The 14,020-nt window shown below is 53.8% G+C and overlaps 1 protein-coding gene across 1 annotated transcript; it reads left to right on the forward strand.

The window, feature by feature from the left end:
* The first annotated feature begins 549 nt into the window (after positions 1-549).
* Positions 550-11,243, forward strand: Pnpla5 (patatin like phospholipase domain containing 5). Its single transcript, XM_021225420.2, has 9 exons — positions 550-742; positions 1,038-1,270; positions 2,932-2,997; positions 3,215-3,424; positions 4,761-4,821; positions 5,652-5,837; positions 7,691-7,817; positions 9,651-9,767; positions 10,355-11,243. The coding sequence occupies exons 1-9, from the start codon at positions 550-552 to the stop codon at positions 10,455-10,457; spliced, it is 1,296 nt and encodes a 431-aa protein (XP_021081079.1). The 3' UTR covers positions 10,458-11,243.
* Positions 11,244-14,020: the final 2,777 nt, after the last annotated feature.

Below are 14,020 nucleotides of genomic sequence, written 5' to 3' on the forward strand. Positions count from 1 at the left end.
ATCACCTGTTCAGACATGTGCTCCTGTGAGCCTGCTAAGCGGCTTCTTGGTGACTGAGGTAGGGGAGCTGGCATACCTGGAGGCACTGTTCTATAGCAACCTTTCCCTGATGAGTCCAGATCCCAGGCCTACAGCCTCCCACGTGTCTTGCTGGCCCCTGACCCCTGTTCTCAGAGGCCCTGCGGGTCAGGCTTGGCCCTTCCTGATTGTGCCTCCGTTCCTTCTTTCGAAATGCAGACACCCTGAGGTTAGGTGACTGCAATCTGGAGTAGGGTGGACCTGTGCGCCTGGCCAGGGTGCTTGCGGTTTATAATGACTCTGACACAGCTGACGAAGCTGTGCACACCTGAAGAGGGTGGCCGCCGCAGCCCCCCCCCCACTTGCCAGGGTCGCAGCTGACTCCGCCTAGGGCGAGGCCACCCTGCTGAGCCACTGGAATTCCATTCCCATCCCTGTCTGGTCCCATTGGTGTCTGGAGAGTGGTCCTTCCGGCTCCTGAACCACACCCAGTCTGTGGTGTCTGCAGCCCGGTGTTCTAAGCTCCCTGCTATGGACTTCCTGGAGGCAGAGGACGGTTGGAGCCTGTCCTTCGCAGGCGCAGGCTTCTTGGGCCTCTACCACGTGGGTGCCACCCAGTGTCTGCGCCAGCGTGCACCACGTATCCTCCAGGGCGCCCGCCGCTTCTATGGCTCCTCCTCAGGAGCGCTCAACGCTGTGTGCATCATCTGTGACAAGTCGGCAGGTGCTTGGGGGAGGTTCAGGGACCCCGAAGGAAGATGAACCTGGCAACACCCCCGAGTCCGCGCCCCTGCCCCCGAGGGCTTTACACCCAGTCTCTGATTTGAGGACTGTAGTCACTTCTATCTCCAAAGATGGGGTCCTGGCTTCAGATCTGGGATACTACTCCTAAGGTCACTGACATCCGGGCCTGGAGGTGTTACGTACTGACTCCCAGGCATCCCTGGGGAAGGCGGGCAGTTGGTGAGTGCGGGTGGTATTCAGTGGTAGCTGAGACCTTAGCCCTCACCACCCTGCAGACTTCTGCTGCTCCAGTCTCCTCGGCATGGTGAAGCAAGTGGAGCGTCTGAGCCTGGGCATCTTCCACCCGGCCTATAACCCCATTGAGCACATCAAGAAGAAGTTGAACGACAGCCTACCTGAGAATTGCCACATCCTGGCCTCCCAGAGGCTGGGCATCTCCATGACCCGATGGTATGATGGCCAGAACATCATAGTCACTGATTTTGCCACCCGGGATGAACTCATCCAGGTGAGTTGATGCTGGGTTATGACCTGAGGTCCAAGGAGCATAATCCATCAGTGAGCCCAGGGATTTCTGTGGGTGACCCCATGTGTGTGTGTGTTGGGGGATGCAACAGAAGCTAGACTGTATCCATGACTAACCTGAATCCAAGGCTCTCTAGGGGGTGGGGTGGGGAGAAACCTGAGGTGTCTCTGGATCAGGCTGAGGGGCAGTCAGCTTTCATAGTCAGGACATCTAGGGTTGCTCATTCCAGAGGTGTCCTCCCTGCCCCACCCATCCCCATCTTCCAAGTGCTTTCTGATTGCCAGAGCGAGCATTTACTGAGCATCTATTATGCGTGGGCACTGTTTGTATGCTGTTATTTTCGCCAGGGTGGGGGCACAGATGAAAATCTTGCCTTCTCCCAGCTTGTATCTAATGAGCATCGGAAAGGGCCTATGTGAGAAACTCGATCAGGAGAACAAGGCAGGGAAGGAAAGGAGCCCGTTCCGATTTGACAAGGGTGGGGTGGGCTGAGGTGGGCTGGGGGATCAGGAAGGTGGAGCAGGCCCGTAGGGAAAAGCTCTGAAGGGATATGGGTCTCCATGCTGGAAGACCTCAGCCTAGTGTGAAGATTCCGCGTGTCCCTCAGTGTAGCCCTGCCCTCCCTTCCTATAATGGTCTATGTCTGCCCCTGATACTAAGGTGCGCAAATACCCAACCTCATCTTGGTGCCCTGTACCGGACACTGGGACAGTCTGAGCCAGCAGCTACTGGAGCATAGGTGTGTGGGTCTCAGCGTGCCTGAGGGGTGTCACTTGCTGAGCATAGGCGTGTGGGTCTCAGCGTGCCTGGGGGGTGTCAGTTGCTGTGGGCTGATGCCCAGGAAGAGACTTCAGAGCCTGACCTGGTGTGCACATGCAAGGTACTCAGTGAATGACAGCTGTTATCAACTGCAGCCATCTGTCGGAAGGACGGGCTCACGCGTATTCCAAACCCTTGGAACTAGGACTGTGTCTGCTTGTCTGAGGGAGAGTCGGAGGAATGAAGGTCTTTCAGGGTTCTCACATGAAGGTCTGTGTTCCCTCAACTTGGAGTCCCTAGGTCTGCAGTATTTGCACAGTCCGGCTCCCCGGACCCCCAGCATAGTTGACCATGCTGGAACTATCCGTGTCTGTCACACTCTGCGTGCTGCTGGCATCTAGCAGGTGAGACAAGGGATGATGCTAAGCATCCTATGATACAGGACTGCGTGCACAGCCCCATTACAGCAAGACCAGCACCAGGTGTTTACAGGATCAGTCTAGAAAGGAAGAATCTTCCCCCACCCCAGCAGGCCTTATCAGGGATTTTACTAGGAAATTGTGTCTCATGCCGGGGGTGGGGGGGTGGGGGACTGGCAGTCCTCCTCAGAGGAGCATCTGTTTGGATCAACTCTGAGAACCTTCTTTGGGAGATACACAGAGGTTATTGGTGGCACCTTTGTGCCAGACTCAGGGTTGGTACTGGTAATATAAATAGTAGGGGGCATCCCATGTGCAGTATCCAGGGAGCTGGGGTGCCCTCTGCAGAGAGAGGAAGGTGGGGACAAGGAGACCCGTGCTCCCCTGTTCTTCATTTGAGCCAGTGGCTGCGTGCACGAGAGCAGGTGTGGAGCACGGAGCGAGGATGATGGTCTTGTCTTCCAGGCTCTGATCTGCTCCTTGTATTTCCCCATGTACTGTGGGACAGTCCCTCCGGAGTTCCGAGGGGAGGTGAGTGTGTTTGGGAGGGCCCCTGTCTGCTTCACACTCTGGGCTCCAGGCAGCTGGAACAAGGGTCTGTCCAGAGGTGGCGGTAAAAGTGAGGACCTACTGTGTGCCAAGCTTCCCCTAAAGAGGCTGAGCACCTAGGCTGGAGGGGGGTGTGGACACCGGCCAGCGGTGAGGGCGTGGGGAAGACAGTGTGGCCCACCGCCTCCCTGCCTTGCAGCGCTACATTGATGGGGCTCTGAGCAACAACCTGCCCTTCTCCGACTCTCCCTCCACCATCACTGTCTCTCCCTTCCATGGGACCGTGGACATCTGTCCCCAGAGCAAGTCAGGCAGTCTGTATGAGCTGACTGCCTTCAATGCCAGTTTCCAGATCTCTACCAGGAACTTCTTTCAGGGGATCATATCCCTGATCCCCCCCAAGCCTGAGGTATGTCGCCCTGCGTGGCCCTGGCCCATGACCCCTCCCCTCAGCTTCAGTTACTGCCCGGCCTCATGTCACACAAGCCCTGGAGCAGAAACCTGAGCTCGGGTTGGTTCTGCCTCTTCCTGGGTGAGGGCAGCTGTGGCCTGCACTCAACTGGCAGGCTCAATGAGCAGAGATGGTTATTTCCATTTCTCTTTCTAGATTTATTATTTTTATTTATATGCACACGCACGCACGCGCGCGTGTGTGTGTGTGTGTGTGTGTGTGTGTATTTGTGCATGTGAATGAAGTACCCACAGAGGCCAGAAGATGACACTGGACCCCTGGAACTGGAGTAATAGACAGTTGTGAGACACCCAGCATGGGTGCTGGGACTTGAACTATGTTCCTCCTTAGGAACAACTAGTGCTTTTAATTGCTGAGCCATCTCTCTAGTACCTCTTTAATTGCTTTTTTTTCTTTTGAGACAGTGGTACTGTGTAGCCCTGGCTTGCCTGAAACTCACCATGTAGACCAAGCTAGTCTTAAACTCACAGAGGTCTTCCTGCCTCTGTCTCCTGGGTGCTGGATGAAAGGTGTGTGTCACAATGCCCTCCAGCCCTTAGGGTGTTCCATTTCTCAGAGGACACAGTCTCAGACAGGTTAGGTAGCTTGTTCAGTCACACAGCCTAGAGGTGGCAGAACCAAGATTATACTCTATTAGTCCAGCATGATCTTGAAAGTGAGTTCCCAAAGATTCAAAGTGAGCTTCCAAGGATTCAGCCAACACAAACACACACACACACACACACACACACACACACACATGCATGCACGCACGCAGGCACACTCACAGAGATGGCTCAGCAGATAAAGGCACCTGTGGGGCAAGCCTGGTGACTGAGCTTGATTCCAGGAAGCAACATAGAGGTGGAAGGGGAGCCATGACTCCATAGAGTTGTCTTCCGAATCCCACTTTCACCCCCTACCACATCTCCTGGGGAGGGGAACAGAAAGGGGCTGCTCTGGGCTTGTGGGGAGCCAGGTGGAGACTCCTCCAGTGACCCTGACTCAGGCCTTGTTACTCTGTCTACTAGAGGGAGGGCCTCAGAGGGAGGCAGGTGTCTGAGCTCTAGGTAAGGAGTGGGCTGGCCAATGGGAAGGGACGTCGGGAGCAGAACTCTGCTGTGTTCATATTCTGGCTCTCCCTGACTAGTCCAGGGGCTCTAGGGCTTCTGAGCCCTGCAGAGAGTCACTGGGGCAGCACTGGGGCTGTGTCCATATGCTGACATGCCTCCAGCCCATGGCTTGTTGCTAAGGAGCCCCAAGCACTCTTCCCTCTCTGCCCCGTGTGTCCCAGGTGGTGGCTGACTACTGCAGACAAGGCTACCTGGATGCCCTGAGGTTCCTGGAGAGACGGGGTAGGTGACAGAGGGCAGGAATGGGATGATGCCAGGTGGACTCCTCCTCTCTGGTGTTTGAACCCTGGGACCTCAGTGCCTGCTCTGTGTGGGGTGAAACCACACTGGGGAGACTGAAGTCTTCTGGGTCCCATTCTGGAGCCACCAAAGACTGAAGCAGGGCAACAGAGGTGGGCTGTGGGTGGCAGAGGCCGCTGCAGCCATGATATGGGGCAGAGAAAGATTTCATCTTGGCCTGAGATGGGGACAGTAAGCAGGGAGAGATTCCTGGAGGCGACAGCTGAGCTGGGTTGAGACCAGCTGTAGAGTGCCTGGTTGTCATGGGAAGACAGAGGCAGCTGCTTAGAGGAGAGTTGCACTCCAAGGGATTGTCAGTTGTGAGGAGGCGCATGGTCCCCAGGCCTGGAAAGCATGGCTGTCACCCTGTAAGACAAGATTGAGAGATGAACCCAGGCTATGGGATCCATACCCACCCTCAATCCCTGTACTCAACTCCAACCAGCAGCATCCCACTCCAGGCCAGAGCTTGAGAGCGCTGCATTAACTCTCATGGAAGCAGGCCTTAAGTTCTTTTTACAGAGGGAAACTGAGGCAGAGGGTCTGAGGCTCACAAGGCAGGCAGGTGGAACTAGAACAGAATTTGAGGACAGAGCTATGTTTCTGGGGCTCTAGAGCAGGCTGAACAGCAGGGCAGGGCCCCACTAGGGGTCCATCCTGCAGCCCGAGTCTTGGAGTTGGTTTGAGCACTGAGACGTGTGGATAGTTAGACACCATTTCCCCCTGGAGGCTGCCACTGCACCAACTATCAGATCTTCTCCCTTCCAATCCAGGACTCACCAAGGAGCCAGTGCTGTGGTCACTGGTGTCTAAGGAGCCTCCAGAACTCACTGAGGATCCTGGGAGTGCTGACCATTACCAGGGCCAGAAGCTTAGCTTGACCATCAGATGGGACATCCCCAATGTGCTGGTCAAGGATGTGTCCAACTTTGAACTGCTGTCACCGGAGCTGGAGGCTGGTACTGTCCTTTCTCACACCACTTACCTGCCCGAGTGCTTGCGTCTACCAAGCAACTACTAAACGTCAAGTGTGGCTGGAGGCGTTTTCTGTGTCCTTGACTCCTGACTACAGCCTGGTACTATTTCACTGTTGGGGAAACTGAGGCTCTGAGAAGAGAAGGAACTTAGCTGATCTTCCTGTCTGTCATTAGGGTATCAAACCCAAGTCTGTGCCCGGGAAATCCAGGTCTGTGCCCAGGACACAGTGAGGTAACTAGAGACAAGCACAAGCACAGGTGACATCCCAGAGACACTTCAAACAGGGGCTGCCAGTCAAAGACGGAAAGATGAGAGTTTGGGCAGAGGGTATCACATGTGCAAAGGCCCTGGGGCTGGTAAGTCTCTGGGGTTATGGCATAGTGGGTGACACAGCAGACATGAACTTGAGGAGGACTGGATAGGCAGGAGAGAGCTGGTGTCTTGGTTACTTTTCTGTTGACCAAGGCAACTTATAGAAGAGAGTGTTTAATTGCTTTTCCAGTTCCACAATGCTGGCAGAAACAGCTAAGAGTTCATATCTCTGTAGAAGACACAGCATAGCACAATGGGCCTGGTGTGAGTCTTTTGAAATCTCAAGCTTACCCCCAGCGACGCACCTCCCCCATCAAGGAAGGCCACACTACTTCATCCTTCCCAAACAGTTCCACTGACCTGAGGAGCGAGTATTGAAATAAATGACCCTCTGGGAATCATTCCCATTAAAATCACAGCTGGGGAGCCCTGGAGGTGTGGGGAAGCTAGTGGGGAGGACAGAGGCCAAAGAGGTTGAGGTGATAGTAGAGGCCCAAGAAGAGACACTGGGGACACGGAGGAACTCATTGATAGGAATTTCTGTCCCACCTGGTCCTGCAGCCATTTAGTTCCAAACAAAGCCATGGAGGCTAATTTTAATTATAAACTGTTTGGCCGATGACTTAGGCTTCTTACTGGCTAGCTCTCTCTTAATTATTAACACATTTCTATTAGTCTGTGTATCTCTGCATGGTCTTGGCTTCCTGGTGATGCTCGGGTCCCTTCCTTGACAGCTACATGGCGCCTCCCTCTTTTCCTCTTCCCAGCATTCTCCTAGTGTAATAGCCCTGCCGATACTTCCTGCTTGGCTACATCCTTCCTGTCCTTTAGCTGAAACAGCTTTATTCATCAACCAATAGGAGAAACATATATTCGAAGCATACAGGAGGATATCCCCATCACAAGGGATAAAGACAGAACATTAACTTGTGCCAGAGTGTTTTAGTCTGCACTGAGCCCTAGGTCCAGTGTCTGAATCTGGAATCAGCAGAATGTGGCTATTGCTTGCCCCTGTGCACTGCAGCTGGCTGGGGGTAGGGACTGGGAGAGTGATTTGAATACCTAGACACCCTGGGTTCCCACTCATTGCCTTTAGGAATGTTCTATCCCCTTGTTTCTCAAATCTGAGCTGCAGTCTGAGCTCCCAGCAGCCTGGAGTGGCCTCCTGGCCCTCACTCTGACCGGTCTCACTCCCACCCCACTTAGCCTAGTGAACAAGGAGGAGAGGAGCCTGGTGGGCTTCCACTCTGCCTCCTCCTGGGTGAGGCTCTCACTAGGTACTTCTGAACCGTCACTCTGAGCCTTAGTCTCGTCCTCTTCGGGAGCCTCAGTGGGTTGAGAGGGTGTGTACATGGCGACCCCTGCTGGCAGCAATGGCCCCATCAGTGTGGAGAGGCTGAGGGTGAATGCTCCCTGCATCTCTGGAGTCTGGTGCATGGTGGCCCCAGGGTGACCCCAGGCTGACCAGGGGAGGCAGTCCCACAGGGTACCAAGGGGCCAAGGGCCTTTTCTTGTCTTGCAGCACTGAGGAAGGCTTGCAAGAGGGACTTCTGGGCTCGGTTACAGTGCTCTGTGCCAGGGAGGGCACTGACCTACCTGCTACTGCCCTGCACGCTGCCGTTTGAGTATGTCTACTTCCGGAGCAGGAGGTGAGGTAACCTGGACTGAGGGGGCAGGTTTGTGGCCAGTGAGGGTGGCGGAATGACTAGGGCTGGCAGGCACCTGCCTTCTTTCTACTACCTGCTTGGGCTGTCCCATGGAGTGCCTGGGTAGCCTCTGCCAAAGAGGACTTATAGAGAGATGGTATGGCTAGTACCTAGACTGTTCTGTGACCTTCCGCCCTTTGCTCCATGGTCAGAGCCTTGGTGACAGTGTGCTCCTCTGACAGCTCTCCCAGCTGCCCTATCTCAGATTGACTCTCTTGATCTCTCTGGGTCACGACACATTTTCTGAAAACAAGGCTCCTTCAGGTCAGTCTGTCTATAGCTGAGCCGCCCCCATGCTGAGCATTCGGCTTTTCTGGGTTAGTGGACCATGCTGCTCTGTCTGCTCACTCACCTGCTGTTGAGAGCTAGCTGACAAGGGGCCAGGTATTAGCTGGGGTCAAGAGAGGCAGGCTGACCCTGACCTTGCTCCTGGCCTGGCAGAGCCCACGGCCATCGCATGTGCACCTGTGCATTGTAACTTCTAGGAGAGAGCCACGCTACCTGAGCTAGCCCTGCCCATGCTCAGAGCTGTTTGTCCAGAGAAGGCAGGTGATGGCATCTGAGCTATAGTCTTAAGGATGTGCCAAGTCCATCAGGCAAAGCCTTCCAAGTGGACAGGGTACTGTGTGCAAAGGACCTGTGTCAGAAGGGAGTCAGGCACATCCAAGGAGCCCAAGGGAAGGTGTGGCTGGAGTGAAAATGGGTGTCTGCATGAGATGGGGCTAGAGAGTGGCCGGGGCAGACGCTCGGGGGTCTGTGTTCAGGCGAGCGAGCTTCATCCAGACAGAGGGCTGCTATAGGGAGATCAGAGTTGTGCTTTGAGAAAAGATCTTGCTATGTAATCCAAGGGTTGAACTCAAGGTTTCCTCTGTCTGGGACTCCAGCCATGTGCTCCAACACCAGACCTGAAGGCTGTGTTTCGTTCTTCCTTCCTTCCTTTCTTTTTTTCAAACAGGGTTTCTCTGTAGCTTTGGAGCCTGTCCTGGAACTCACTCTGTAGATCAGGCTAGCCTTGAACTCACAGAGGTCCACCGGTCTCTGCCTCCCCAGTGCTGGGATTAAAGGTGTGTGCGACTGTCCAGGAAGGGCCGTGTTTCTAAAATGCCTTTTCTTTAGAAAGTCTACGGTGGCAAGCCCCAGGACTCTGTGTTGTACTGCCCTGAGTTAGTGACTGGGAGAGACCTTCCTCCTGACACACTCACCTCATGAAGGGCTGTTTACTAAAACCGTGAGCCGAAATGAAAATGAAGAAATTTAGCCGTCTCTGTGGCGTGAGCCTGCTGGAGTCAGCCCCCAACATGCCACGTTCTCCCTGTGTCTATAACCCACACACAGGGCATTTAGAGCAGGGGAAGGCACCGTCCTCAAGGAAACATGAATGAATGATACGGGGCAGGAAGAGGGATGCATGGAGATAAGGAGGGTAAAAGGGACTCCAGGCAGATGGTCATCATGTGAGGCTCAACAAGTTTTTTTCTGACTCTCCAGGCTGCATAGCAGAGTAGCCGTAGAGCCAGCATCACACCACACTCTTCCCTTCCTACCCCAGGCCTCTCACTGGAACTCTATGGAGGTTGACCCCAAGGTCCACCATCCCCAAAGTTCAAAGCCCACTTTTGGACGTCTGCCACGGATGTGACCTATGGGGCCATCCTGAGTTCTTCTTAGGCACTCTTCCTTTCCTCTCTCTCCAGCAGTTGCCTGAAATGCAGGGACCACCCCTGATCTGGGACTACCCCAGGGCACTCTGGGAAGCTGACACCACCCCTTTCACAGACTGCTGCTGTGGCTGCCTGAAATGCCAGCTGACCTGTGCTGGATGCAGGGCCTCCTGAAGAGTACAGCCCTTGAAGTCTATTCCATGGCAAAGGCACAGCTACTCAAGCTGGGCAGGTGAGGCAGGGGGAAGGGCTGGAGTGTCTGTCAGGACTGAAGCATGATGCCCACATTCACTCAGTGTCCAGCACCCAGTTCACAGAACTCAGAACCTAGCACCTACCATACAGAATTCATTTGTGTCCACCACCTAAGATGTAGTGTCCAGCATGCATCTCCTGTCTTTGTGTCTGTCCATCCACCTAGGGAGACCTGTCTGTGTGTTCACTGCTGTGTCACCCAGTGCCTGGGGTCTCTTAGCCAGTCCCACTGGTCAGCAGTCTGCTGGGGGTCTGTATCAGCTCTGCGGCTGGTACAGATCCACCTCCCCCAAGGCTGGCTCTATGTGGCTAGGGGCTGCTGGCCCACCTTCTGGCTTCCCTGCTGCAGAAGATCTAGTGTACTCACACCCCCACTGCCCCTTAGGAAAAGCCACCCCGGAGCCCTGATATTCTCCTCCTTTGTCCTGCTGAGGGCTTGAGACCTTCTGCAGAGGGCTGGGGGTGAAGTGGCCTGCTCCCTGTAAGGGATGCTCCTCGTGGTGTCTCTAACCTTTATCAAACTCCAGGCCTTGAACTCACACATGCTTCTTGGTCCCTCTGCAGCTTACCTGTCACCAGCACAGACTCTGGTCGCGTCCAGCCAGGGACAGCTGCTTCTGAGAACCAGGCCTTGAACCCCAGACCTGCTGGTCGTGCCCTGGGCTAGGCCAAGCAAATGTGTGACCTCCCTGAACCCTGTCCTTGCCTCATCCAGTGTGCTCATGCCTGCCTCTGTCTGTGGCTCATCCCCCAGGAGCTCTGAGTCCAGATCAGGGAAATTGCTGAGTTTTGGCAAAAATACCTGGTCTCCCGCCCATGCCAGATCCTGTGTTTCCTGTGGTGGCTTCCTGGAGGGGTTGAGAGCCCTCTGCAACTGCTCCAGGGGCCTCTATCCCCAGGTTGTCTCTATGTCTCTAGGCTACTGTATGCCCAGGCCCTCTTCCTGCCCATCTTGTCAGGGGAGAAAAGACAGAACAAGCTAAGACACGTCTCAGCACGGGATCTCCATTGGGGGACACAGAAGGTCCAGGTGTTCAGCAGAGGCGTGTTCCACACTGTGCAGAGAACACTAGGCAGGACTGGAACTGGTGCCCCAAGGCCCAGACCATGGCAGTGACCGCTCTGACAGGGCTCCCCCACCTCCTTTCTCTGGTCTGCACGTACCCGAAGAGTCGACCCCTGTCACAAGCACAGATGGAAGGTGGCTAGCTGGAGATTCATTTTGGGGGGAATCATGATCATAGATGCTTCTTTTGGGGATGGAGCCTATTGCTATTGCAGCCTTATTCCCTCGGAAGGTTTCTGGGTACCACACATACCAAGCCTCCTCTGTCCTCTCCTTGGGGTCTCCATTTTTTTCTGTCCCAGAAGAATCAACAGTGTGGCCCTGGCCAGACTGTAAGGGACATTCAGCCTGAGTGGAGATGAGATGGAGGTGCCAACAGAGAAGAGATTAAGTAATAAATAGTGGACAGAAGAGATGATGTGTTACTCATTCATTAATTCATCGACCATACATACATTGATCATTCATCTATTCGCCATGTATCATTCATTCATTCATTCATCCATCCGACTCTCAGATGGAACACAGATGGGAAATGACACCAGGAGCCCTCCCCCACGGGTGCTCAGAAGAGAACATAGCGAGGGAAAAGATGTGAAGCCAAGTGGAGAGCCACAGGGGCCAGGCTGTCAGGAGGCTGCTCCAGGAAGGCTGCTGTTGAGCTGAGATCTGGCAAGAGGCCAGGGCTTATGCAAGGCCCTGGAGAGAGCAGCAGGTGCAGAGGCCTGGCAACGAGAACGAAGCCCTTCTCACAGCATGGCGACAGCTGTGGGAGAGAGGATGGAGGGCATGCCGAGAACCACAGGCAGGTGGGGCCAACGCGGCATCACCAAGGCGTTTGAAGATTTCTCCATTCGTAGTGTGTGTGTGTGTGTGTGTGTGTGTGTGCGCGAGTGTGTGTATGTGTGTGTGTGTGTGTGTGAGAGAGAGAGAGAGAGAGAGAGAGTCTAGGTGTGCCACTTGTGTACAGGGGCCCTCAGGGCTCAGAAGATGGCATCCAGTTCCTGGAACTAGAATGATAAGCGGTTGTGAGACCCCTGATGTGGATGCTGGGAACTGAACTTGGGTCCTCTGCAGGAGTTTAGATTAGGGCAGGGGATGAAGTAACGAATGAAGAGCTAGTGCAGGGTCTGGGGGTGCTGGCCTATAATCTAGTGCAGGGTCTGGGGGTGCTGGCCTATAATCCAGCACTGACGGGGCAGAGGCAGAAGGGGGAGAATCTCAAGTTCCAGGGTATCCTGGGCTATACAATGGGACACATCTAAAAGAAAAAATATCCCAACCTTTCTGAAGCATCTGAGGTGTGAACCAGTGGCACAGGGACAGGACTGAAGGAGCCAGGAGAGCAGGCGGCACGAGAAAGAGGCTCTCCAGGCCCTGCAAGTCCCAGGGTTGAGCCAGCCTCGCATACTTCCTGCTTCTCCTGTCTCCCAGGTGGCCCGGACACAGACTCAATCCTTTCGGGGGTTAGGTGGCTACAGAAGGCCATTCTCTGTTTCCACTGGTCTGTGGTCACTGTCATGCCCCCAGATGCCAGCGTGAGGTCTCTTCTCCCTGACCAACTGGGACTGTGGGGGCAGGGGACTTGAATCTCAGGACCCCTGAGGACTTTCTCATCCCTGTCCTTTGTATCTCATCACAAACACGGCTTCGATGCCAAAGGCTGCTCAGCCTCCCCATGCCGCCCCCTCCCATGCCGGCTCCTCACTCCATAAGGGACCTCATAGGACGACAGAAATGCTGGGTGTATTACCACACCCAAAATACGTAGCTTTGGGGGAACGCAGAGCTTTATCAATACTAGGCAAGCATTTTAACAACTGGGCTGCATCACAGTGTGTGTGTGTGTGTGTGTGTGTGTGTGTGTGTGTGTGTGTGTGCAGGTGCAGAGGTCACAGGAGGACTTTGGGTGCCTTGTTGCCTGGGAATCTCTCACTGAAATGGAAACTCATCCTTTTGGTCGAACTGATCAGTTACTGTGCTCTTGGGACCCATCTATCTTCACTCTCGATGCTGGGATTACAGGCATGAGCAGCCATACCAAGAAATTTTTTATGTGGGTGTTGGGGATTGAAACTCATGTTGTAATGCACACAGAGAAAGCACCTCAGCCCCTGAGCCATCTCCCCAGCCCTTCTTCTTTAAGACGGATGTCATTGTACTATGGGATGCATACAGTGGTCTGGTTCTCACAGTGAAACAGGCGTGTTTATCAGCTCACACGGTCACTTCTGTTGCTGGTGTCCTGAGGCAGTCTCATGCAGCCCAGATTGTCCCAGGCTCACTGTGTGGTTGAAGATGACCCCAAACTCCTGATCCTCCTTTCTTCCAGTTCCCAAATGCTAAGCACATGACATCATGCCTAATTGATCATCCTGGTAATCACTTTGAGGTTGTGCCTCTCTTTGGGAAGTGTTTTCAAAGTGCTTTTATCTATTAGAGATCTGTAGGGAGGTATGCATGAATGAGATAATGCACAAATACACAGTGTGTGCATGCATGCATTCGTAGTAAGTGATAAGATGAGTTGATAATAGGTATTGTGTGATGAGATGTGACAGTTGCCTAAAAATTATCTCATTCTCAGATTTTGTGCATGTTTGGCATTTCCAAACCCAAGAAAAAGTTATTTGAATCACATGTATTTAAACCACACCCCACTCATTTAAATCCCTTTTCTACATTCAAATAACATTTGCTCACTTAAATATCTATCTAATCTCGTGTGTGTGTGTGTGTGTGTGTGTGTGTGTGTGTGTGTGTGTGTGTGTGTGCCACAGCAAATGGTTAAGGTCAGGGGACAACTTGAGGGATATGAACCCACATGGGTTCTGGGAATGAAACTCAGGTATCAGGCTTGGTGGCAGGTGCCTTTACATCTCGCCAGCCCTTACCCTAAGATTTTTAAAAGTACAGGAAAATAGGGAATAGCCTCAAAACAGGCTGTTAGAGAAGCATGGTTGCAGAGGGCCAGGCGGCGAGGGCCAAGCTTTGAGAGTTCAGCACCTTAGACAGCGACCCGGCCTTTGCGCCTCTGTGTCAGCAGCAACCATGAAGCACAGAGGTCCTTCCTGTGTTTATTCTCGTTGCACTCTAATTGTCGCCGGCTTACTACTCTGGGGCTCAGCCTTTGACTGCAGGCAGCCTTTTTCTGTTACCCTAAT

Source organism: Mesocricetus auratus, unplaced genomic scaffold, assembly GCF_017639785.1.
Source record: "Mesocricetus auratus isolate SY011 unplaced genomic scaffold, BCM_Maur_2.0 Super-Scaffold_100010, whole genome shotgun sequence".
In the NCBI taxonomy this organism is placed as follows: Eukaryota; Metazoa; Chordata; class Mammalia; order Rodentia; family Cricetidae; genus Mesocricetus; species Mesocricetus auratus.

Excerpts from the sequence above, each read along its gene's own strand:
- Pnpla5 (XM_021225420.2), top strand. The coding sequence starts at position 550 with ATGGACTTCCTGGAGGCAGAGGACGGTTGGAGCCTGTCCTTCGCAGGC. Across the intron at positions 7,818-9,650 it reads GTCTACTTCCGGAGCAGGAG|ACTGCTGCTGTGGCTGCCTG; the intron begins GTGAGGTAACCT and ends CCCCTTTCACAG. Across the intron at positions 9,768-10,354 it reads CAGCTACTCAAGCTGGGCAG|CTTACCTGTCACCAGCACAG; the intron begins GTGAGGCAGGGG and ends GTCCCTCTGCAG.